Consider the following 26,834-nt stretch of genomic DNA (forward strand, 5'->3'; position numbering starts at 1 on the left):
TAGGCTTACAAATGTTAAACTTTCTGCTTCATATCTTGACTTACTTTTTAAAAAGAAAAAAACTTTGAAAAAATAGTGTTTTTAAAAGTACTTAAACATGAGAGGGAATTTTAGAGTCTATAGGACTACATATGGACTTAAATTGAATAGGTTTCAGGGACAGCACTCACGTGGCATGCACGAAGCTCTGGATCCAATTATCAGTGCTGCAAAAATTAGTATGTATGTATGTATTGATTATATTTTACTTTGAAATTTTACTCTTAATGTATTCTTTCACTGCCTGATGACCACAGGGCTATTTTTGAGGCTTTTTTTTTATACTAGAAATCATGACTGATTAATCTACTTCTGAGCTATCCCTAGCCCCATGACTTGAGTCTTGAAATAATAATCTGTTTTATTTTCATAAATGAAGATATCATCTGTCTGCTGTTCTTGAGCTTAAGTGAAGTTGGAGAATCACAGCTGGGCTCAGAAGCTTTAGACAATGACAATTATTTGTTAGACGACTACAATTCATTCTCTCTTTAGAGGGTAAAGTCCTGCACAACATAAGGCAGACCATTTTCTCTATTATTCAGTTCTGTACAAAGAGTTTAATATCCAACCCCTTGTTATCTTATATCTCACTGAGAGAATTTGAGGGTTAACTTAGGTGAAGGCATAGTAGGAAAGGAAAAATGTTTTCTTATTCCTGGGAAACAGATTCAACACTAAATTACCTTCTTAAATAATATGAGAGTTTCTTGAAATTAAAACTAGAAACATTGTGGAACAATCTAAATTATTTATGTACAAATTACCCAGTCAAGTGTTTCAGTTAAAGTCTTACTAACTAATGCATCTGCTAAGCTATGTTTGCGTTTCAATTAAGAATATTTTATGTGAATGATGAATAAATATAAATTTAAGTATGTAATAGTCAAAGATCAGTAAAGACCACTAACAATTATCTCAAGGTTGGCAGCGGTATTGCATTAATAAATGAGTATATAATGTGATTTACTAATGAGCAGATTAGCTAAGACTAGTATCTATCAAATGTGCTATTGTCTCTTGGAAGCATTTTTTTTCTAGTACTAACATCTAATCTGTGAGCTTCACTATCCTGTTATTTTGGTCATGTTAGCAACAGATTTAAAAACAAATTCTTTATACTTATACTAATGATATTTTCCTTTATGTAGTATTTACACAACCTGCAAAATGTGTCTGTTAAAGACTTCTAAGGGCAGGTGACATGATTTCCTTCTTGGGAGAGTGAAATTCAGATGTATGATAAACATTTGTCAAAGGTCACAAAATAAAGGTATTAACAGAATGTGTGTAGCTCATTTGTCAGACTTCAGGAATGAGATGAAATTACTTTTTGGAACACTGGGATCAAAATGATACAAGAGGATGTAGGGATGGATGCATGTATCCCTTGCAGCAGATAAATGTTCTATTAGAGAATGTAGAGGTGAATGCACATATCCCTTGCAGTAGAAAAATGTTCTATCAGAGGAAGTAGAGGTGGATGCCCATATCCCTTGCAGTATAGATAAATTATACATCAGAGGAAGTAGAGGTGGATGCCCATATCCCTTGTAGTATAGATAAATTATACATCAGAGGATGTAGAGGTAGATGCATATATCCTTTTCAGTCAATAAATTATACATCGGAGGACATAGAGGTGGATGCATCTGTTCTTTGCAGTAGATGTCAACCTACTCTGGTTCTTTAACTGGCTTCCTGTATGAAATGGGTGAGAAGATAGTGCCAAAAGTTTTTCTTTAATGAGCTCAACTAAATGCACCAAGAATCTTGCCTCTGGGAGTGTGGCACATTGACCTCCAGATCGCTCTTCCCTTGTGTTTGTCCCTCCCATTACCTTTCACTTTGGTCTCTAACTGGGGAAGATTAACAGAGGTCATTTGACCTATTTCTTCGGTTAATATGGCCAACTTGGAGCAGCGTACATTCTTCACATTCAGTCCTTCTCTGTGACACAGGATGTCATCCATCATCAGAGCTGTTTCAAGTTTAAGGTCTAATATTACCCATTGTTGGGGTTGGTTATTTCAAGCACTCTACTAGTGTAATCAGCATTTTAAGCCTTGGAATAATCCAGCAATAAGAAACCAAATAGATACCCACCATGCCTTTTGCTCTGCACTCAATAAATATTCATATGTGAATGTGTAGCAAAAGACAGGGCGGGGATCCATTAAATCCCAAGGATGACGATGTAAGGTGTGGTGGTTGGGGAGGTGGAAGCCATCCACTTATGAGAACTCCAGTAGTCCCACTTTAACTTTGTAATTTGCTTGAAGGAAGTCCATCATCTGAACCTGGAAAGAGCTGCGTGTCACTAAACCCTGGAAAAAATGCAAAGTGGGAGAATCTGGAATGTGTTCAGAAGCTGGGATACATTTGTAAAAAGGGCAACAACACTTTGAATCCATTTATTATTCCCTCAGGTAAGTGGATCTCTTTGATCAGAATGTATAAAATATTAGAACTTAAAGATAAATGAAACTATAACTCAATTAAAATTGCATGAAATAGTTCTAGAGAGTTTGTTGGTGGTTATAGGTAAATATAATCACATGTCTTTTAAAGTCCTTTTCCTTGGTGGGTGCTACTGTCTGCCAATGTTTCCTGAACATAAAGAAGTATTTGAAGATTGTACGACACTTCTGATATAAATAAGAATTTTTATCTTTCTAGCTCTATAAAGTAGGTATTCTTTTCCCATGTTATAAAAGAGGAAAGAGAAATTCATAGGCTGTATACCTCCTGTACACCTGACAAAATTGGAATTAAAACTAAGAAATAGATATCTGGAGAGGATGATTTTATTCTGTCCTCACAGATAAGGTTGGGTTAAATGTAGCATCTTACATTGAAATCTTTACACAATGGAATAAATGATTCCAAAAACAAACATAGTAACTAATCATTGTATACAGGCTAGGCTCCAATAGAACACTAAATAATGAGTGGTTTTATAATTCTGTAGAAGAATTCATCTGCTAAGGCAGTAATGGATTGTCCTTTCAACGTATTGAATGACCACCTTCATTTCATCACTACAGCCATTGGGAAGATGACTCATGCTTTACATGAGTTTGTCTGTCCCTCTATCTCTCTATCATCTATCTATTTATTTATTTTTCTGCTTGGGAAACTTGATGGTCCATGTGGTGATTTGAATAAGAATGGCCCCGTAGGCTCAAATTTTTGAATACTCAGTCCCTACAGTTGGTGGAACCGTTTGGGAAGGGTTAGGAGATGTGACCTTGTTGGGGGTAGGCTTTGGATTTCAATAGACTGGTGCCATTCCCAGGGTCTCTCTATCTTTTTGTCCACCCTAAAACAGGATTTCTCTGTATAACAGCTCTGGCTGTCCTAGAATTCACTCTGTAGACCAGGCTGACCTCCAACTCACAGAGATCTGTCTGCCTCTGCCTCCCGAGTGCTGGGGTTAAAGGCGTGCGCCGCCACACCTGACTGGGTCTCTCTTTGTTTAATGGCTGTGTCTCAAGATGTGGGCTCTCAGCTCCCACCCCATGCCTGCCTTCCTGCTGCCATGGTCCCACATTTGTCATAGACTCTAATCATCTGAAATCATAAGCCCCAACTAGATGCTTTCTTTGCTAAGTTGCCTTGGTCATGATATCTCGTGACAACAAAAATAACTAAAACAACCCACTTTTGACTTTTTATCCTTTGACTCTTGGAAGCAGTTTCATTTTTTTGTAAACATGATTGACATGGTTAGAAATTCAAAAGCATATAGCGTGATTCCTGGCCAAAAAAAAAAAAAACCAAAGAAAGAAAAAAATTCAAAAGCACTAAATGATCAACAGTGATATCCCCTTGCTACCGGTTTATTTCTGCCACCCAGGCCTGTTTTCTGGAAGATCACTGCTTCCAAGTATGTATTTCCTTGGTTGGTTCTTCTGTGGTGGATAGGCAAATGCATTTACAGTGGTTTACTTTTCTGTTTTGTACAAATCTCAGCATCTTTTTTTATGCCGTTGTCCTCCTTAGGTTTTGTTAGTCAACAGTTTTATTTGTCCTTCTACTTTGTATGTAAATTGATTCTCCATACATTGTGTGTATGGGGGTGGGGGTGGGGGCTGGATAACGGGCATTGCATGGAAAGATCAGTCCTATGTTAGTAGATTTTGTTTATTTACTTTGTGTGCATGTGTTTGAGGTTCGAGTACAGCTCCCAGTTGTTCTGTCCACTTTGTTTGCAACGGGGTCTCTAATCAGCCCAGAACTCACCAAGTGGGCTAAGCTGGCTGGCTCATAAGTCCCAGGGATTTTCCCATCTCCACCTCTCCATGGCCGGGATTATAAGTACATATATTATATTTCAACATGCATTTTGGAGCTCAAACTTAAGTACTTGTGCTTAAAAAGACAGCACTTTCCCAGCTGAGCTATCACCCCCCAGGCTTGATTGTTAGTTTGCTTCTAATCTTTTGTGAAGTTGAATAACCTTATATGTATGCCATTTTGCAGACTCTGTATTCCTGGAAGTAGAATTGATACATCTGAGAGTAGGTATATTTACAGTTTTAGCAGGTAGAGATACAGACAAGCTCGCTGATGGATATGGTGAGGGGGCCCTGGTTCATGATTGCTGATGCAAGTAGATGGGGTCCCTGCTTCATAATCCCTGATGGATATGGTGGTAGGCTCTGGTTTATAACCTCTGATGGATATGGGTAGAAGCCCCTGCTTCATGGTCTCAGTTCCACTTTGCAGACTTTCTAGAGTGACTGTGGACAAACCTGTGGATACGTCAGCTGTGCTTTCGACTTGTCTCTTCTACTGCTATTGCAGAAGGGATGGCTAAATCTTTCTTGGGAGAGTTCCTATAGTTCTTCAGAGACTTGCAGTTGCCACTTTGGGGAAGTAGAGAAAAGTTATATTTAAGTTTCTCTGGAATGGGAGGCAGAATTCTATAATTTGGCTTTCTTGCTTAATCCACCAGTTTTAAGTTCCTCCTTTGTAAAGTATGAATGTGGGTAACTCTCTTCCTGCAAAATCTTAATCATACCATCAAGCTTGCATTACTAAATTCTCTACTGCCCCTGATTCACTTGTTCAGCTATACCTTACATCTTCATGCTGTCGGGACTGTTCTACTGTATACCTATAACCCTATAAGCAGAGATTTAAATGTGTAGCATTTTCCAGATGTAATGGCCCACATTTTTAGTCCCAGCACTCAGGAGGCAGAGGTAGGTGGGTCTCTGAGTTCAAGAACAGTCTGGGTTACAGAGTGAGTTCCAGGACAGCAGAGCTACACAGAGGAACACTGTCTGGAAAAACTAATATCCCCTCCCCTGCCCCGCCCCACTGTACACCTGAGTAAATTGTAGCATTCCTGACTGGTGACCCCTCTTGACAAGAATCCAGCCTGGCACCCTTTAATCCTTGCCATACTCCCTGTGTGTTCACAGTTCCCGCATCTTGAGAGCCATCCTGTGCACCTTTGTAGCTACTAACCATTGGGTCTTTGTTGAAATGAAATGTGTTATTGTGAGTGTGATATGCTGCAGGTATAAAAAATACACATTGCACTTCCAAAACTTAGCATGGAATAAATGGACAATCTCATTTTAGTTGGTCATGTATCAGAATGATAATATCTTGGATATATCGGCTGAAATTATATTATTGACACTGACACTTCACTTTTCTTTTATCGACTATGGCTAGCAGCAAATCCAAAACGAGGCATGTGGCTTACCTTGGCAGCTATGCTGTGGGCAGTGCTGGTCCTCCTGAAGATCAGGGGTCCTTTGTGGTGGTTCCAAGGGACTCCCCTTTATTTCACTTGGGCTGGTTATTTCCTGTTTTCAGACTTTTTGTGAGCTTTGCTCTGCTGGGTGTTGAACACAGAACCTCATGCATGATAGAGAGGATGCTACCACCGAGCTCGAGCCACAGGAAACACATTCTAAAGTGCTTTTCAGGCTCATCTGTTCAGCTTTTGAAGCTTTCAGCACCGCCTGCCATTTGCCCAGAGAGAAAAAAGAAAGCATCCCACCAGAGGGCTCCAAAGCCTCACTAACCTTTCCATTTTTTTTTTTTAATTTTTGGCAATCCCTGAAAGTATCCAGAATTGAAATTGTACTAAGGGATGACAGTTTTTAAATACAAATTTTTGTTTTACAACAGTACCACTTAGGGCGTTGTCAATTAGAACTTGCTTGAGTTTCACCCATGCACACAGAGGCTTCAGACACTCTCTGCTCTTAAGGACAAATGGGACTCATTGATTCAAAGAATGACAAAAGACATTGAGAGTGTCTACCTGTCATCTCAGCAGCTGAGAGGCTGAAGCAGGGAAAAGCGAGTTCAAGGCCATCCTTGGTTACTGCCAGACCTTGTTTCATACTCCCCACCCCCACCTAAATCAGCAGGTGCCAAAGAAAGGAATTTGTCCTAGGCATTTAGTGAGCAGCACATTTGAGATCACTTAATATCTAGCTTAAATATATAAACCGACCCAACGTCAAGATTGTCTAAGATGGGATCTGTAAAACAGCAAAAGGAAGCTGCTGTATGTCAAATCTAATATCATTTTCTTTTCCAACCCACATTCATTGCACTTACTGTGTTCAAGGGCATTCTTGTAAGTAGAGGGTGTCTTTCCCTTCAGACATCTTCAGTATAGTTCCTCCATGGCTCATTACTATTAAAGTTTTTGCAACATGTAATTAAGGTTACAACATTTGACCACAGCTTCTCATGGCAACAATGAGATGTTTAACACTGATTTACTTAAATAATAATGATTTCATGTGGCTTATTGTCTATTAAGTGCAGTCTCTGTTCTTTCCTAGTTCAGAACACAGTGAAGATGGGTAATTTAGCATTAATATGGTTTCTGCTTTTAAAAAAAAATCTATGTGGCTACTTTGATTCATATGCTGTGACTTCCTTACAACCTCTTTGTGGCAAATTCAGGTTTCTCCCCAAAAGTTTCTAAGCCTAACTTGCTGTCATGGCCACTATAACAGGCGGCATCTTTGGGGAGTGAATAAATGGTGTTGGATCAATTTAAAGGCACAAGTGGCAGGCTTGTGACTCTCACGTTTATACCCCTCTTACTCCCTACTTCAATACTTTCTTTTACCTGCTTTAGGAGTATTGCTCTTTCTCTAATGAATGACAGTCTCCTTAGTGTCCATGGGAACAAAATATATTGCAATGTTGCAGAGGCTCGATCACTCTCCAGGCTTCCCACAGTTAATGTATCACAGATGTTTAGTTAAGGTTTGATGGTGATAAGGACAGATAAAATTAGATGATCTGTTGTATAGTCTTGTTGTAAGAACACATTCTAAAAATAGTTTTCTTATTTGTTTTAATTTTATTTATTTAGGCCCTGGCATTTGAACCCAGGGTCTCACACATGCAGTAACATTGTGCTTATTTCTTCAGCCCTTGGCTTCATTTTATTTTTTTTTCAAGATAATATTTTTATTGATTATTTGAGAATTTCATACCATCTACCCCAATCACATTTGCTTCCCATTCTTCCCAGTTCTACCCTCCCATCCTTATGCCCTCCTCAGGAAAAGAAAAAAAATACACCCAGTCCCATTTGTGTTGTCCATATACTCATTGGAACACGGTCAAACTCCCAGTTGCCAGTCCCTTAAAGATAATTGAGCCCTTCCCCACACCCCATCCCCCACCCGGAGCCGCAGCTGGAAGAGCCACATCTCAGCATCTTTATCACAATTTTTAAGAACTCTCTTCAATAGCTTCCAGGATGGCTGAATGGTCTAAGATATCAGACTTCATTTTATTTTATTTTATTTTGGTTTTTTCGAGACAGGGTTTCTCTGTGTAGCTTTGCGCCTTTCCTGGAACTCGCTTTGGAGACCAGGCTGGCCTCGAACTCACAGAGATCCGCCTGGCTCTGCCTCCCGAGTGCTGGGATTAAAGGCGTGCGCCACCACCGCCCGGCTCAGACTTCATTTTAAAGTAAAAGATTTTTTCCCCCAAATCACCCATTTTAAAACAAAATAAGCAAAATAGAATACCTCTTTCCCATATATTTTTTTTGTGAAGGTGTATGCCATAAAATTAAGAATGTTATCTTTATGTTTACAATTGTCAAGTATTATATAGTTACATAATAAAATATTTTACATACAGAGTAGTTGAAAACATTGTTGCAAATTTAAATAAACTTCTCTCATATGCTTTCTAAACTTCTTTTTCCTTTCTAGCAAGTGATGTACCCACTGGCTGCCCTAGTCAGTGGTGGCCTTATGCAGGCTACTGCTACAAGATCTATAGGGAAGAGAAGAAGATCCAGAGATACGCTTTGCAAGCCTGTCGCAAGGAAGGAGGTGACCTGGCAAGTATCCACAGCATCGAGGAGTTTGACTTCATCTTCTCCCAGCTAGGATATGGTGAGAGACTTCCTCTTGACACTAAGCTCATTGTGGCTGCCTCCTTGCCACCCATCTCTAGCAAATATAATCATAAATGTTCAGTCTAATTAATTTAAATTGATAGTTGATTGACAATGTAAATTTAAGTAAATGATACTTCTGCCAACAAAGATTATATAGTAAATAAGTATATCATTAAGAAATTTAACATTTTCTCTGTATGGGTAGTTTTCAGTATTATTTCCCCACATATCTGGATTTGGAGATTCTATGTTTAACTTGACCACAGTGTAAAATTTGGAAGTGTGTGTGTGTGTGTGTGTGTGTGTGTGTGTGTGTGTGTGTGTGTGTAGAGAATGTACAAAACTAGAAATAAGATGCCAGTTGAGCCAAATGACCTGGGAGCACTTCTGAAAAGAAGCAGGCCAGGAGACAGAAGGACAGGTCCTCATCAGGCCCTGCTGATTAAATGATGCTCATTTTCATCTCTCACTGATGCAGGGTGGTGGTGGGGTGCTGAGCAGCTGCAGCTGTTCCTAATTTCCACCCAGCAAAACCAAGAGGAAATGGATGACGGTGGTGGAGGACCTCGCTTCCTGATGTTTATTGCCTGAAAAGTTATCAGGGTGCAGGGGAAGAAAAGGCATTTAGCAAGTACACGAGGAAAAAAGACAGGAGGAGCAGAAAAAGATGTCAAAAACTTGCAGATGCTATTGTTCCTAGCGTCAGGTCCAGTGGAAACCATGTGTCTCTGAGGAACTGACTGAGTGTGGTCCCGAGGCTCGCCAGGGCGAGGTTGATACCTCTATAGTTTGTAGCATGAGGAGGATTCCCAGAATAAGCATAAAACCTGATGCTTCTTGTGCTTCTCTTTGGCTCTTTTTCTTCTGTTTGCTTGTTTATTTTGTCCTATTCAGGTTTGTTTTTGTTTTATTATTATTCTTTAAGTGCCTGTTTGTTTCCTAAAAATAAATAAAACCAGGGTGTGGTGGCCTTCCTGTAACCCTGGTGGTGGGCAGATGGAGGCATGCCAATCCCTGACAATCAGTCAGCTCAGTCTACTTGGTAAGTTAGTTGATGGAGCCTGAGGAAGGATGCCTGAGGTTGTCTGTCCTCTAGCTCCTACTTTCATGTGCTTACACACTTGCATGCTTGTATTACCCTCACTCACACATACACATACACAAAAATAGCCCCTTTCTCATGTAAAAAACATCTTAATTATTCTGTGCTTATCTAGCCTGGGAAACTCCAATTAAGTGATAGGATTGTAATCACAACAAGAATATCTAAGTAACCGTCACTTACGTGTATCATGACCTATTGGGAAGCTTGCAAATGGACCAGTGTTGGAAGCAGGTTAGTTAAGATGCAAAGGACTGTCAGTTCTACTCTGTATGGCATGATAAAGCTACAGCAGAGCCATGTATTTTTATTGCCATAATTATCTGGGAAAGCTGTATGATCAAGGTTTCATCTCAAATCAGCCCTAGGATAAATGGACGAGTTAGAGAGCTTACCTTGAAAGAGGGAGTTTCGGGGACCAGAGAAATGACTCAGCTGTTGAGAGTAGCTGCTACTCTTGCAGAGGACCTGGGTTCCCAGATAGCAGCTCACAACTGCTAATTGTGGTAATTCCAGTTCCAGAGAATCTAATGCCTTTTTCTGCCCTTAGTGGGTACTGTATGCACCTGTTACACAGACATACCTGCAGACAAAAACTCATTCACATAAAAGGAAAATAAATACATCAAAGAAAGAAGTTACTAAAAACAAAGCATTTAAACTATATCATTTATGCTACTTCAGACACCATTTCCTTATTTAACAGAATGAAATAGTCTTGATAAAAGTTAGGTGATAGAATATTGAGATTATTGCAACTAAATAAAAACTTTTCAAAGGTTTTTTTTTTTGTTAGTTTAGATAGAAGCTCTTACTAGTCATGCGAGATATTAGTCATGGAAATAAAGTAAGTAGACAGTCTGGAGCCTGAGCAGACAAGGTATGAATACCAGTTCATACAATTTCTTTAACTGATTTATGAAAATTGATTTAAAAACTTGAAATCAATCTCTCTCTCTCTCTCTCTCTCTCTCTCTCTCTCTCTCTCTCTCTCTCTCTCTCTGTGTGTGTGTGTGTGTGTGTGTGTGTATTTGTAGAATATTAGTAGAACTGTAAACAATCTAACAGAAAAACAGTTTAGTAAGAAAAATGTATATGGGAATACCATAATAAAGCTCAATTCTTTGTAAACTAATTAAAACAAATATACACAGAGCACTCTTACATGTAATTGTGTAGTTTTACATTGGTCTGCATCCTAAGGTTCTTGAGGGTACATGAAATCTTTTGAAGCCTGTGTTGGTTACTCAGAAGCACTTGACTGCCAACCCAAGTGAAAGGAAGAGAGGCCCATCCTGGCACCATCCCCATGCTTCAGGATGTTGGAAACATCTGCTAGAGCTGGCAAAAGGCCATTTGAAGACTTCTCCAAAAGTTGATTGGCAACTTTCAGGAGGAAGAAAATTCGCCACTTAGGGAAATTCTTGTGGGATGTTTTCCTCCTTTTCTACCAAGCATTATCTTTATAACCCTTTGAAGTCATTGTCTTTTACTATTCAAAGATTAGAATCAGAGTTCAGTAAATGCTATTCCCAGTTAAACAAATTAAACAGTTATTGAATTGTATTGCATCTAATTTTTAAATTTGGGAATATTTGTTTTGTAGCCTAATCTCTTCAATCACTACAACTTTGTTCCGTTATTGGTGTGACATTTATATCTTAGGCATGTTACTGCTCATAGAGTTAATAATGCCCTCCAGAGAACATCAAGATAAAGTGATTGTATGTTAGGTCATTGTTTTGTTGTGAGTTTAGTCTGAATTTTTAGTTTTGCTAGTATTGTACAACATTTTATAGTGAAAATTATCAAATATGTTTTTATTTATGTGAATCAGTGCCAGATGTCAGTTGGCAGCCTGCCTCTTTAGTATTTTATTTCATGTGTATGCGTGTTTTGCTTGCATGTATATCTGTGTACCACTTATACCCACAGAGGCCAGAAAAGGAAATCAGATGCTCTAGAACTGGGGTGATAGCCAGTTATGAGTCACTATGTGTGTGACTATGTGTGTGGAACTGAACCAGGGTCCCCTGTAAGAGCAACAAGTGCTGTTAACCACTGAGCCATCTCTCCAGTCCTCCAGAGGGATGCTGGGAATTGAACCTGGGTCCTCTGGAAGATCAGCCAGTTCTCTTAACCACCATGCCATTTCTCCTCCCCTATCTCCTTAGTTTAAATTTCTATCACTGTCTAGGTAATTTTCACTTGAAATTCAGTGATTAAACTTTAACAGAAGTACTTATGTTATTAATAGTAGCATCCAATAAACTAGGAGTGACTTAAAATTTATCCTAAAGTATTCAAAAGGTTTAGTAATAATGAAGTGATAGTCAAGTTTAGTGATATGCATATATCATATATATATATATATATATATATATATATATATATATATCCACACATGATACTGTATATACATCATGATACATGATACGGTAGTTCCAAAATATAACAATAACATAGCTCTACAAGGTTGGGGTTGCTTATTTTATTTTTACAACTCCCATAAAAATACATTATTATAACTAAAGATGCAGTCACATTTACAAAGGAAAGAAAACATTGAAAAAGCTACAATTGACCTCATGACATGTAGTCAATATACATGTAGAGGATTATCTGTTATGATGGTTCTCTAAGCTCAAGGGAGCACAGCAGAGTGGACAAGCCTAGTGGCCTCTTTTCTGATACCCTGCTGACCTTGGAAAGTGATAAACTCCTTGGGTGTTTTTCTTCCTGTGTAGAGCCACATGATGAGCTGTGGATTGGTTTAAACGACATCAAGGTTCAAATGTTCTTTGAGTGGAGTGATGGGACCCCAGTGACATTTACCAAATGGCTTCGTGGAGAGCCGAGCCATGAGAACAACAGGCAGGAGGACTGCGTGGTGATGAAGGGCAAGGTGAGGTGCTCTGCTGAGGCCCGACGATGGTTTTGGGAGCCTCTTTTTTCTGCCTTGATTGTTATCTGTTGGGATTGCTTCTGTTGCTGATATAGATTCAAGCTGCACAATTCATATTCAGTTTCGTGAGTGTCTCACCATTGTCCAGCAATGTCAAGAAGACCATAAGATAAATGATGCATAACAGTGCTTCTGAACATGTGGATTGGGACTCCTTTGGGGGTTAAATGAGCTTTTCACAGGGTTACCTAAGAGCATCAGAAAACACAGATATTTACATTACAGTTCGTAACAGTAGCAAAATTATAGCTACGAAGTAGCAATGAAAATAATTTTATGGTTGGGGTTACCACAGCATGAGGACCTGTATTTAAAGGTTGCAGCATTAGAAAGGTTGAGAATCACTGGGCTAAAAGGTAGCATTAACTGATAACTAATACTGACTCTCTGCTAAATTCTGAAGTATATACATACATGTGCACATGTTGTGTATGTGTATACAGTACTGTTTAGAATATGGTATATATGTATACATTTATATGTGTGTATACGATTTGATCCAACAATTCAGAGCTTTGCTTACTCCTTCAACTGGTTGCTCTGAGTAGAAAATGTAGACCTAGTTGATCCTATCTTGAGTCTCACCCTAAAATCTGTAGCTGAGGAGCCACATTTGATTTTTCAGATTATGTGTAGGCTTTGTATTAAATGATTCATTCTGTGTTTTAAATGTGATTGCAGTAATCAATGAATATATTTTCTTCTGTTAATAGATGATAGCTATGGGCCTTTCTGTATAACTCCCTTCCTCATTTGCATAGAGAATAATAATTTTATGCATCCCACAAGTGGAAATGATGATGAAAAAGGTTTATACATATATTATGCACAGTTCCTGGCCCAAATGTGTTGTTAATAAATATTACCTGCTATTTTTATTATTTAAAAATATTATAATTAATTGGAATCCTGAGAACAGAATAGTTGTGATTCACTCAGAGCAGATGGAAGAAGCCAGAGAATAACATTCTGGAGTTAGAGATAGATGGTGGGTAGGAGAGGAAGCCTTGAAGCTCAAGAAATAAGAGTGATATTATCTTAAGAGCAGAAGAAGAATCTGCAGTTTATAAACATTGCTCTGGCTGTAGAGTTGGAAACTCGATTGTAGTGAATTAGAGATGAGGAATTAAAGAAGTACAATATATAAAAATCCTCAAAATATTTATCAATAAGGGAAACAAGGATATCTTAACTTGATGCGTCTAAGGAAGTAGGAAAGGTAGGATCTTAAACAAGGTGGAAGTTTGATCTCCAAGGACCCTCATCAACCAGGGAGAAGGAAGGAAGAACTGCTGTGATTTCATGTTTGCTTGTAGTTTGGTTTGTCAGGGCAAGGTGTTTTCTTGCATGGGTTGCATGTACTGGGTTAACCTGAAGACCAACGAGGAGGCTACATACAAACCATCGGTGAGCATCATGTTTTAAGGACCTGAAAGTATTTAAAATTTTTCTTCAGCTCCCTCCACAGAGTGTATTTAAGTATTCAAAATGAAGAATCATATCAAAACTAAATCTCTTTACATCTGTGTAGTTAGAGCCAAACATGCTGCTTACATGTAAGTCATGATTTTGCCATTCATGTGTAGATGCTAGCTTCCTCTAGCCAGCATACACATGGCCTGGATTCAGTACCAGAAAGAAACAAATGTAGGTCCTGAAACAGACAATCATTTGTTTTTCTTTTTGCTCCGTAGGATGCGTACTGGGCAGACAGAGCCTGTGAGCAACCACTTGGTTACATCTGTAAGATGGCATCCCAAGCCCATGCTCCAGCACCAGCCGAGGCAGAAAGAGGCTGCCGGAAAGTGAGTACAGGTTGTGCACAGTGATTGAAGACTGCCATTTGGTACACTGGGCCTTATTTTGTATGAGGCAGTGCTTCCTTATCATCCAAGACCAACGTTCCAGCTGTGAATATTCAGTGTCTTACTGTGTCTGATGCCCTGTCCTTCTTGAAGTTTCCTTGGGCGGTCTCTGGTTCATAGGGAGGTGCACATCTTCCCTGGCCCCATTCAGAATGTCCTGACAGGGAATAAAATGAAGCACTTAAAAGAGCCTGGGGTGGGTGATGAAGACAGGCTGCGTAAGAAAGTGCTGGGCAGGAATGTGTAGTCTGTGGTCCTATGGGCAGTTAACATTTCCAGTGAATAATCTTGAATGCTGACATGCTGATAGCAAGTTGTCCTTGGCCACGTTCCTACTTAAAGTGTTTTGATGAGTTTTCTTCCAGGGGGGAAGCTTTTCAGGATACTACTACAGTAAGAGGCAGGGTACCTAGCCTCCACCTTGTGCTGAGTAACTGGATTAAATAAAATCCCACAAGCCCATGGTGTCTCTGCCTCACCTGCATGCACACGCACACACTCTCACACACACGGGGGAGGGGGGAGCATGAGAGACAGACAGAGACAGAGAGAAGAGACAGAGAGAAGAGAGACAGAACCTAAGGCAGAGGCAGACACAGACACAGAGACAAACAGAGATTCTAGGAGGCTGAAATAAATCATCTTGCAAATGATTTCTAAAGCGTAAGGAAACTGCAGACATAGTTTTGTAGGCTTATGGTTATTATTTTCCTGTCTGCTGAGTAGCTCATCTTCCTTTTTTTTTTTTTTTTTGTCCTTTCTCACTTCTCCTGAACTAAAGGCAAAGTGGGAACTAATGGTCTTTTCAAGAGTGCTCTGCTGTGGTCACATGACCTGATAGCAAACACCACAAGACAAGAATTTATGACATATAACTTGGTATAGGACAAATAAGCTGTAATAAAAAACAAAGCAATTAGCCAAAAAATATCATAGCATGGGAGAGATGTATGAAGGGTCTTAACAATGGTCAAAATTCCTCCTAATTTTCCATTCCAGAACTTTAGCCAGAGAAGTTATAAAGATTTCTTTTTATTTTGATTTGTGTGTATGCTCGTGTGTATGCACATGTGTGTGCTGGTGTTTGTACTGTGTCTTATGTACACATGTCTGTATGGAGGCCAGAGATCAACTTTGGGTGTCATTCCTCAAGTACTATGTTTAATCCCCTTCCCCCCTCCGTGTGTGTGTGTGTGTGTGTGTGTGTGTGTGTGTGTGTGTGTGTGTGAGAGAGAGAGAGAGAGAGAGAGAGAGAGAGAGAGAGAGAGAGAGAGAGAGAGAGAGAGAGAGTGTGTTTTAAGATGGAATCTCTTACTGCCCTGGAGCCAAGTACTAGGACTAGGCCAGTGAGCACAAGGGATCCATCTGTCTCCTCTACCATCCCAGCACTGAGATTACAGCCATATTCCAAGCTTAGATATTATGTGGGTTTGGGGGATGAACTCAGGTCTTCATGCTTGCCAAGCACTTCACTAGCTGACCTCTGGTAAAGATTGTGCATCAACAGAGGCAAGACTAGCATCCAGACCCTTGTCTCCAAGCCAATGCACTTTGTTTCATTACCAGCACACTTAGAGTTTTTGTGTAATCATACACATATGTAAGAGATCATATGGCATTGTCATTTTTTAACATAATGAACACATTACTTCTCTATAACTGATATTTTATACACATTTCTTACCAGTTGCCACATATGTACAATCTGATAATCCAGTTTAATCATTAGATGGTAATAAGAAAGTAAGGAAATAATTTATCAAGTACAGTTATTATTAGGTTCTAATGAATATACAGGAAAACCTATTTTAGTCTTATTTAGAAAGAACAGGAACCTGGTGCTCAGAGAAATCCATGTGGCCAAATTCAACACTGATGGCACTGAGTCAACTCCTTGCAATAATCTTTTAAAATTGCATGTAATAAAACATATGCCATAGCTTGAGATAGACTATTTGAATGCATGTCCAAAACCAATTTGTTTTAGGGAAAGAAGCAGGGAGGGCAATGGTTACTGCAATGCAAAGAATGTATATTGTAGGATTCTCCAGCTCATTAGAGTTGAGAACAGTCTGACTTACTGGACCAAAAGTGTATTACTCACTTCAGTTTACAATTTCTTAATACACTTTGACCTGCCTACACTGGAAACATCACTATATCATGAACTGTTGCTAAAATTGTGAAGGTGCCATGACAAAATTATTAAAATTATGTACTTTTATGTCATGGAATAAAAAGTGAAAAAGAAAACACTGGTCATGAATAGTAACTTCCTCAAGACGCTGGGAAGAGTATGGGGGAGATATAATAAAGCTCATTTTGTACCTGGACATGCATTGTTTACAGGCTCCTTTCTGAGAGTTGAAAACTAGAAGCCCATTACACTGGTCTGAAGTTCCAGTTTCTTTTTCATTTCTGGGGTACATGAATGTGTACACATGTTTGTGTACATATGTGTATGCAAACAGAGGCTATTTAACAACCAATGGCATCATTAGTGAGAAGGTTTCCCACACTGTTTTGTTTGTTTACTTGTTTTGTTTTTCCATTTTTCCTTTTATTGAAACAGATTCTTTTCTCACACAGTTTCCCCTCCCTCTACTCCTCCAGTTCTTCTCCACCCGCTCCCATCCGGATCCACTCCATTTCTGTCTCTCAATGTCACTTTCTAGTGACAGAAAGTAACAGGCTTTGAAGAGATAACAACCAAACATGATGAAACACAATACAATAAGATGGAGCAAAAACTATCCTATCAAAGTTGGACGGGGCAAACCAACAGAAGGGAATGAGCCCCACGAGCAGGCACAAGAATCAGAGCCCCGCTCTTTCACACACTCAGGAGTCCCATAAAGACACTAAGCTAAAAAGCAATATGCAAAGGACCTGGTGCAGACCCATGCAGGCCCTGAGCTTGCTGGTTCAGACTCTGTGAGTCCATATTCGCCTTGATTAGTTGATTCAAAGGGCCTTGTTCTCCCAGTGTCCTCCATCCCCTCTGGCTCTTACACTCTTTCTGCCTCCTCCTCTGTGAGGCTCCCTGAGCTCCAAGTGGAAAGATTTGATGGATAACTTCCATTTAGACTCTCTCTCTCTGCATAATGTCTCAATGTCTGGCTGGGGGGGGGGGTGTCTCTGCATCTGTTCCTATCTGCTGCCAGAGGAGGCTTCTCTGATAATGACCCCACATTGTTTCTTGAGACGAGTTCTCTCACTGGCCTGGAGCTCACCAAACAGGCTAGAGTGACTGGTCAACACCAGGATCCCTCCTGTTTCCTCCTGTCCAGTGCTGTGATTAGGAGACCTGTCTTTTGTCCTAGGGGATTAAATTCAAGTCCTTGTGTCTACTGAACCAGCTGAACTGTCTCACCAGCCTCAGGGGATTCCACTTTCTATTCTATGCTACCAGAGTGGAAAATGCTAAACAAAGAAGTTAACACAGAGTGGCTCTGAACAACTTTTGAGCCCGACTTATAATGCATTACCAAGATTTTCATGCAGGGGAGTTAATGAATCTGACATGATAATGCATGTGTTTTAAATGCTAATAAGAAAGAAAGGCAGAACTGAGACCATGGATCAACCACTGCTTAAAACCCTGTTTTTATTATGATGTAATCCCAAGTATATTTTATTCCTATTAGGATTTCTTTGACCCATTTATTTGTTATTGTAATTGTGTGGAATTCTTCATTTTGAGGACTTATATTTACCTTTCTATTCTTGAGAAGTATGTCACTCCCTCAGTCTATTCACTGAACTTCTGGGACATGTTTTGGGTAGGTTTTCAGTCTCCTAGTGTCTGTTTTTTTCTCTTTGTTTTGTATGTGTATGTGGTGCACATGCATGTGTGTATGCCTGTTTACATGTGTGTAGTTGTAGGAGTGTTTGTATGTGTGTGTGCATGTGTGTATGTAAATTAATGCTGTGTGTCTTCTTTGATTGCCCATTTTTGCTTGTAGAGGCAGGGTCTCTCACTGAGTCTGGAGCTTGCTAATTCTGACTACTCTAGCTGGTCCTCTTGCCCTGGGGCTCATCTGTCTCTGCCTCTTGAGTGTTGGCATTACAGGTGGATGTCACGTTTGCCTGACTTTTACATGGGTCCTGGGGTTTTGAACTATAGGCCTCACACTTGCTCAGCAAGTACATTATCCCTAGTATTAGTGTTTATATTTTCTATGAATATGTTTTAATCCCTCTATCCAATTTATAATTCTTTCTGAAACTCTATTTACTATACTTAATCTGATTGTTGTATTTTTAACTTCATTTCTCTCTATATTTTTTTTCAATTCCAGAAGTTCTGTTTTGGTTTAAACTTCTCATATTTTGATCTTTATTATTTCTTTGGTTTTTAAATCATCTCAAACATGATTATTTATATAATACAGTTTTCTGATTGTTCTATTATGTGAATTCAGTGATTCTCACCTAAAACAAGACATTTTTTCACATGGTTTAAACTTTTGCTTGTTAGTTAGTTGCTACATTTCTCTATCATAGGGGCTCACATCCTCCATGGCTTGGTGTGTGGAAAATTCTCTATTGTGTAGTTTTATATTCTTCTTAGACTGTCTAAGAGAATCTCTTTGTGGAGACCAAATATTACTTTGTCATTTGGTCATGTATGCTCACACAGTGTCTACAGACAAAGTTGGAAATGGACTCTATCTGTAGTACAGTCTTGGGAACTGATTGATTGATTTTTGCAGTATTGGACTTAAAACCCACAGCCTTGAAAACACTAAGCAATCACTCTACCACTGAGATACATTCTCCTACCTTTGTTTTTTTGACAAGGCCATGCTATCTTTAGCCTAAGCTGACGTCTAACTTCCAAGTCTCCCAAGTACTAGCATTACAGGCATACCTGGATGGCATTTATTTTGAAACTTAAGACTCTTTTCTGTATCTAACACCCCAAGCAGATAACAGGCCTCTTAATTTGGAGTTGTGTGGCTAGAAATTTCTATTTCTCTTGCCATAGAAGAAGGTCAAACACTGTGCTCTGTGTGGATGGGAGGACCCTGCCCTAAGACCTCAGTCTGTGTTTGATACACAGCTTAACTTTCACCTTAAAATTTTTTATTTTATCTGTCTGTCTGTCTGTCTGTCTGTCTGTCTCTCTATCTATCTATCTATCTATCTATCTATCTATCTATCTATCTATCTATCTATCATCTGTCTATCTATCTATCTATCTATCTATCTATCTATCTATCTATCTATCTATCTATCTATCTATCTTGTAACTGGAGAGTTCCTCTCTTCCTCTCAAACTCTTGCTGGGAACTTAAAATTTTATTTGCATGATTATAAGTAGTACTTTGTGTATCTGAAATGTGGGAAAGGAAAGTCATTAAGCTGTGTTGTCTGAGACTTGATGCCCATTCTCCAATGGCCAGGCAGCACGGTTTTATGTTCAGCACCAACCTTTGACATCAGTAGACATCTAAGGTTACAGTTCCTCGGTTATTTTCTGGGATTAGCTCATGTGAAATGAATCCTGAGCTCTATCATTCAGTGTCTTCAGGAATTGTTTCACAAGCAGTGTTCCTTGGAGGAGGCATTAGAATGCAAGAGGCCAGTCTTCCCTTCATTTAGTGCCATTATTTGTTATGTGAGGAACCATGTTGTACTGTTCTCTTTATTCACATGCACAAACAATTTCTATTGCATTTAATATCATTCTGATTTGTGTTCTTTAGACATCCCTGTTTATCAACTCATGAAGGAATCATTTTAAAAATATTCCCTAATAAATATGTCTGACAATTCTCTCATATTTTTGTTACTTGATGACATTCATAGGGCTGGAAAAGGCATGGTTTTTACTGCTACTTGATTGGACAAGCCCCTGCAACATTTGCTGATGCAAACCAGACATGCACAAATGAGAAAGCTTATTTAACAACGGTTGAAGACAGGTATGTAACCATTTTTAATCCATTCTAAGATATGTCAAATAGTGAAAAGTGTTAAAAAAGATCTAAGAATTAACATGTTATAACTTTTGAAGTAGATTGTATATGATCTTGAGTCATGCATTACAAAGGTGGAGATATCTAAAATATTCTTATTTGGAAGCTTCATTGAAAACATTATAAAACTACTTTGTCACTTTATGCATCTATTTTACTTAAAGCATTATTTTTAAGAAAGAGTCTCACTGTGTAGCCCTGGCTGGCCTGAATTTACTATATAGATTAGACTGGCCTTGAACTCACATCTGGGATTAACTGAGTGAGCCGTCATGATCGGCATCAGTTTATGGCAAATCTACTGGATGTATGTTGCAGATCTAGTGTTTTCTAATCTGTTAGTTGTCAACATTTTAAAGCAAAGAATGTAAGATTTGTCCACCTAACACCCTGTTCTGTACTTTTACCACTCACTCCGTGGAGGAGAAGCATGGAGAGGACTGACTGAGGAGAGACCAGCTCACATGCATGCTTTCCTCACACACACTCACAACTCCATCAGTTCTGTGATCTCAAAGGGGTCAAGACTTCCCACACCTCCCAGCAAGCAATTCTTCAGTGACCGCAGTCCAGGGTCCCCTAATATAATTCAGTTCCTACACTATCTGCTTGGCAATGTCAACAGACCCTACAGGCCAAGGGTTCAGTCCTCCAGGCTGTACCTTACCCGTGTCAGGTCCAGGCTGCAAGCCCTAAGCTGTTTGCCTGCATTTCCGAATGACCAGCTATAGAAAGACAATCTTACAACCCCAGGCCGAGTTCCATTCATTTGCTTGAACAACTCAAAGAACTCTGGGAAGCCCTTAAATTTCCTGATTCACTTGAAGGACAGATAGCATAAGGAGAGGGCCAGGGGAGAGGGCTCAGTGAATAGAGTGCTCGCCACACAAGCATGAGGACCTGAGTTTGGACCCCCAGCATCCAGGTAAAAAGCCAGGCATTGTAGTGTATGCAGAGAGAGGGTTCCTACAGGTCATGGGCCAGACAGCCTGGTGAGCTCCAGGTTCAGTGAGAAACCAGGACTCAAAGCACAAGGTGGAAGGAAGATAGCCAGCATTGATCTCTGGACACCCAGGGTGAGGTGGAGGAGAAGGCGAATGGAGAGTCCATCTTCTCTGTTGTCTTGCCATCCTCCAGGAGTCTCCACCTGCTCAGCCCTGGGGAGCTTTCTGAACACTGTGTTCTTGAGCTATTAGAGAGATGCCCTTCCTTGAGTGTGCTTGCTAACAGTCTGCTCAGGGAAACACAGCACCTGTCAAGATTCTCCTGTGTCTTTGTGCAGCCTCCCTCCCTCCAGGGCGTGGTATACAGACCCCTTGGCATTGCTAGTGTGGGTCATATCACCTACTATTAAAGAAGACAGGTCAGAATTAGAGGCCTAAAGTTAGGACCCCAACCTCCCAAATATATATCACAGTATCTGCAAATAATCTACTCATTCTTTCTCTCCTTTTATTTTAGTTAACTAATTAATTAATCAATTAAGTTTTTGCTTGGTTTGGCTAATAGACTGATAGGTCAAGAAAATCAAAAGAAAATAGAGGATTTTTAAAAATGTAACTTTAACCTTTGAGGTCTCATCCATCTTTGAGATTTATTTACTTATTTTTATTTACTCTTTGCATAGCTTGGATTATACACTCAAGAAACTTTAAAAAAAAGTAAAAGTTATTATAGTTTCAGTGCTTCGAGGCAGAATCAAAATCCACAGAGTCCTGCTGATACTAAAAATCCTGTGATAAAAATAGATATCAGGGGATTGCATTTCAGTATTCATCTTCCTTGCACAGCAATGAGATGCTAATATAAACATCTGACCACAAGAAGCCAGATACAGCTTATTTTAGGACAGGGGAGGTGAATCATTTAAGTACCATGGATATACATTCTGGACTGCTCTGTGATTGGTTGGTTAACAAATCATGTACAAAAGAAGAATTTTTCTTCATGTGTTCTCTATGATATTTGTATTTAAGAATTCACTGTCACTAAATTTGCTTTTCACATTTTAAAAAGTAAATTGCCCTTGTGACTTTTTGTTTACTGTATTTAGGCATCTGGAATTATTTGGACTATGATTAAATAAAACATCTGCCGTTCTTAGCATTGTCCACGGTCCTCTTTGTTCACTCTGAGGCTCTCTGTGTTCCTGAAAATTGAGAGCCTCTTCCCAGAGGCATTTCTACCCATGTTGCCTGTGTTGTTTCAAGTTTCAGCTAAGACAAGTCTTTGTTGCCTTGACTATCAAAGGGAGGGGGAAATAAATGTGATGGTCCCATTTGTAATTGTCCTTGTTAAACCTACTATACCTTTACCTGGATAACCCACAACTGAGCAGACCACTTGGCTTGTGTGAAAAGTGCACCTATTGTTGCAAATAATTTTTAAAACTGTTATAGTGTCCTCCTTTGTATTTTCAAAATTCTCTGAAACTTTGTGAAGGCCAGAGAGGCCAAAATGAGAACCAGAGAAGAATGATTTGAGTCTTCTGGAGTGGATTGATCAACTCAGCTAGATAGTATTTTTTTCTTTATAAGTTTACATTTTCTTAGTGAAAAAAAAAACCATTATAATTTAAATGATGTAAAACTATGATTACTGTGTGACTTTTTCCTGGGAAGATGTGAAATGTCTGTAAGCTTGAGAGCATCAAATAAAATGACTCCACCCAGTCCAGCTTGGTGAATCAGAGAGTTTATGGGGTTACTTAGAGGAGGAGGAGCGTAAGTGAAAGCTTACATAGATGACCATGAGTCATTCATTGACAGCTGTTTCACAGAAAAGCCCACCCCAGCACGATGCCTCATGAAGGCTGCATCCCGGATGCTCCCTGATCAATTTATAGGCAGCTCCATAGAACAATCTGTTCTACCTAGCAGTATTTATTGTGTCTATAATCTCAGGGAGAGGCCCTGTGAGTTTTGTAACTTTCCCTGGAGCTTCCTGGAGCTACGTGCTGTCTCCTCCCATCAAGAGAGAATGTTAGAATCTAGAGGAAATAGCTCCAGAAGAGTAATGCAATATTCTTGAATTATTGACTAAATCATAACTCAAACATACCATTAAAATACGTTTCATGTTGATATTTTAAGAAATTTGCATAAATGTTTCTGAAGTTTAGTTGAATTTAATTTTTTTTTTAAAGATATGAACAAGCATTCCTGACTAGTTTGGTTGGATTGAGGCCTGAAAAATATTTCTGGATAGGACTTTCAGATGTGCAAAACAAAGGGACATTTCGATGGACCGTGGAAGAGCAGGTGCAGTTCACACACTGGAATGCCGACATGCCAGGTATGGGAGTGTTGAGCTCAGAGTGTCATTCCCTCGTTCCCTCAGGGAGCCTGAAACTCCTCCACACACCTTTCCCAATGCACTGTGGAAGCCAATCGTGTTCCCAGTAACTTTTACACTTCTTTACCCCTTCCTTCCCATCCAGGTGCAGTATTCCAGGGCAAAAAGGAAGAGAAAATTGTTAAGTAATTTGGTCCTTGTGTATTTGAAAAGATGCAAAATTCCAAGTACTCACAGATGTTCTGAATATTTGCCCAATTTCTGAAAACTTAAGACTCTATGGGAAGTAGATGTAAAACTTTTCGGTGAGGCTGAATATGAATATTCACGTGCTTGAATGATGGGCTCAAGGAGAAAACTACTGGGGATCATTATTCTGGTTTCTTTTGTGTATCTTTATCTTTAGCCATTTACATGCCTTGGATTTTATCTTATCCTTCTAAGAATGACAAGGGTCATTTAAGTATCTTCATTTAAAAGATGAGAAATTGGAACTCATAAATTATAGGACTAGAACTGCCCAAGCCTAGATTTACACTATCTGGTTAGTCATCAAGTCTGAGCTATTTGGTTTTGAACCAACCAGCTGCCCCTCCATTGTGACTTGCTCTCTCTAACTGAAGCTCGTAAGTGGCCTCTCTCACAGACACTGAAAGCTCCTTTATCATTTTTCTACACTGGTATTACTGGTGAATGATATTGCTGAATATGACGTCACTTGGAAAGTCAACACCCTTTACAGAAAACAAGTCATTGTGCCGGAAGCAAAACTAAAAGAGGGATAACAGCTATGTATGGATTTGCTACTTGGCCTGAGACATCCTAATTTCCAGCAGTGTTTTGAATTTGCATTCTCAGTTTTGAGTGAGGAACAGATGTCACTAATCAGCTTATTGCTTGTGCAACTGCTATTTGATTATGAAATTATTGAGCATTATAGGAATTGTGAGATCCCAGAGCATGTAAACAAATGAATTTTCTTTGTTTGTTTCAGTCTTGGTTAAAGTCACAACTCTTCCTATGGAGCTTTGCTTGGTCTCTGTTACTTATGTACCAGGAGGATTCTGAGTGAAGAACCCTGGGATGCCTTTAAGAATAACAATTCATTAAACTAGAACCATAACTCAGCTGTGACCAATGAGTCTTGAGGACAACGTCTCTTGTGTAGTCCAGGGTTAGACAGGAACTGATGAGGTAGCTGGTAGAACTCCCTATGGAGCTCACTGTGTAGGCTGACCTTAATCTCAGGATCCTCCTGATTCAACCTTCCATGTGCTGACGTCACAGCCCTGTTGGAAGACATTGCTGACTGGTTGACATTGCAGTCTTTCATGGACTGGCAGCCCACCCCAAAAGCTCAGCAACATGAAAACTCCCTCCCTCCCCAGCAAAGCTTCCTGTTCTCTACCCAGCCTTATCTGGAGGCTGTCTCTAAGCCCAGGATGCCTGACTTATCTCAAGGGTGACCCTTAGCACAGTTCCCTGCAAATGCTCTTCCCCTGATGACCCACATGGTACTTAGGCAAGTGCTCTAGCCATTTTGATAGGACCCTACTGCCACATACGAAGCCTTGTGATAGGATTGTGCCACTTAATGCAAATTAGGGTTTGTCCCTCAGCTTTCCAATCCTATATATTCCTTATACTCTGGAAAAAAGTTGAGCTATTTTGCCGAAAGTAGTCTCCCGGAGGGGGCTGTTTCCATTTGTGCTCCCAGGCTGCGTCCAAAGCTTTCTATTGCTGCTTCTGCCCCTTGACCCTTGCAGACTGGTGACCAACAGACGGAAAAGAGGACCCCACACAGCCCTTGTCATCAGGCCCCACCACAGCCTAGGTACTGGACAGAAAGACGATGTTTTCGGCTCGAGAGATGTTGGCTGAGTGCCAGAGTGTACAGCTTCAGGAACAGGCAGGGCATTTGGGTGCCCAGCCTGAGTGTCAGGAAAGAGGAATGACTCTTGTGATCAGTGGGTCCCTGGAGCCTCAGCTGCCATCCATCACAGAGTAGTCAGTGTCAGCGCAAGACTGAGTGGAAGGGAGAGGACTCTCTTTAGAGAAAACATTCTAGAAAAGTGGTATCTCCCTGGAACTATGATTATAAACTTTTAAGTACCCAATATCCTTTGAAAACTACTAATACTAGCTCCTCTTGGCAGCAAGAATCTTGATGTTTTCAAACCTCTGTGTTACTTATTGCTACAATGACCACAAAAGAGAAAGTGTTACTCCTACTGTGATCATTGTTTGATTTTTATGACCTCCTTTGTTACCTGTAACCCAACCCTGCACAACAGAGCCTGCTGTTTGAAGTTTAAGATGAGGAAGGAAGAGAGCTTGAGTAACTTACCCGAATCCTCCGACTCAGATGTGTCTTGTTTGGAAAGCTATCAAGGGCCTCCGTTCTGAAGCATGGAGTGGACCATGGCAGGAGGAGGGAAATCTCAGAAAAGTAAAAAGGAAAGGAGGAAGGCCAGCAGGAGGGCAGGAAGGAAAATCCATTATGCTATGATCGTTGTATTATAGCAGAAATATTTTACTATTAAATGTCTAAATGTGGGCCACCCAGCCAGATGTGGAAAATATAAAAATGCCTTCAAAACTCGCTACACTTATGGTGATCATGTTGGGAATATAAAACTCACAAGTAAAAGGCAAAGATATGGTGGTGATCCAAATTCCAAATGCTGAATTTCCTTATCACATGCAAGGATGTGCCACTCAATCTCACCACCTTGCCTTTCTTGAGCATGGCAGGTCTTGAGTAAGTACCTGTGGATTGAGTTCTACTTTGTGTTTTATGCAGGAAGAAAGACAGGGTGTGTTGCCATGAAAACTGGGGTGGCAGGTGGTTTATGGGACATTTTGAAATGTGAAGAAAAGGCAAAATTTGTGTGCAAACATTGGGCAGAAGGAGTGACTCGCCCACCAGAGCCCACAACAACCCCCGAGCCCAAATGCCCGGAAGACTGGGGTACCACCAGCAAAACCAGCATGTGCTTCAAGGTAAGTATAACTTGCTAAACTAATAAAGAATTTGAAATACCCGGGAACTAAAAACAAACAAAAAAATAAAACACACAGCTCAGGTTCCACATGCAGAAATTTTAATCTAATTTTGTTGATGGACCGTGCCTTGGATAGATACAAATGATTCATGAACTAAGACCCACAAACA

General features: G+C 39.8%; 1 protein-coding gene across 1 annotated transcript in view; it reads left to right on the plus strand.

The window, feature by feature from the left end:
- Positions 1-26,834, plus strand: part of Mrc1 (mannose receptor C-type 1) — a 90,455-nt gene that overhangs the window by 31,625 nt on the left and 31,996 nt on the right. The window contains exons 6-12 of the mRNA XM_028870508.2: positions 2,322-2,468; positions 8,259-8,444; positions 12,299-12,456; positions 14,211-14,321; positions 20,196-20,311; positions 23,511-23,659; positions 26,463-26,662. Coding sequence (XP_028726341.1) covers positions 2,322-2,468; positions 8,259-8,444; positions 12,299-12,456; positions 14,211-14,321; positions 20,196-20,311; positions 23,511-23,659; positions 26,463-26,662 — 1,067 coding nt within the window. The remainder of the gene's footprint in view (positions 1-2,321; positions 2,469-8,258; positions 8,445-12,298; positions 12,457-14,210; positions 14,322-20,195; positions 20,312-23,510; positions 23,660-26,462; positions 26,663-26,834) is intronic.

This window comes from Peromyscus leucopus, chromosome 5 (genome assembly GCF_004664715.2).
Source record: "Peromyscus leucopus breed LL Stock chromosome 5, UCI_PerLeu_2.1, whole genome shotgun sequence".
Lineage (NCBI taxonomy): Eukaryota > Metazoa > Chordata > Mammalia > Rodentia > Cricetidae > Peromyscus > Peromyscus leucopus.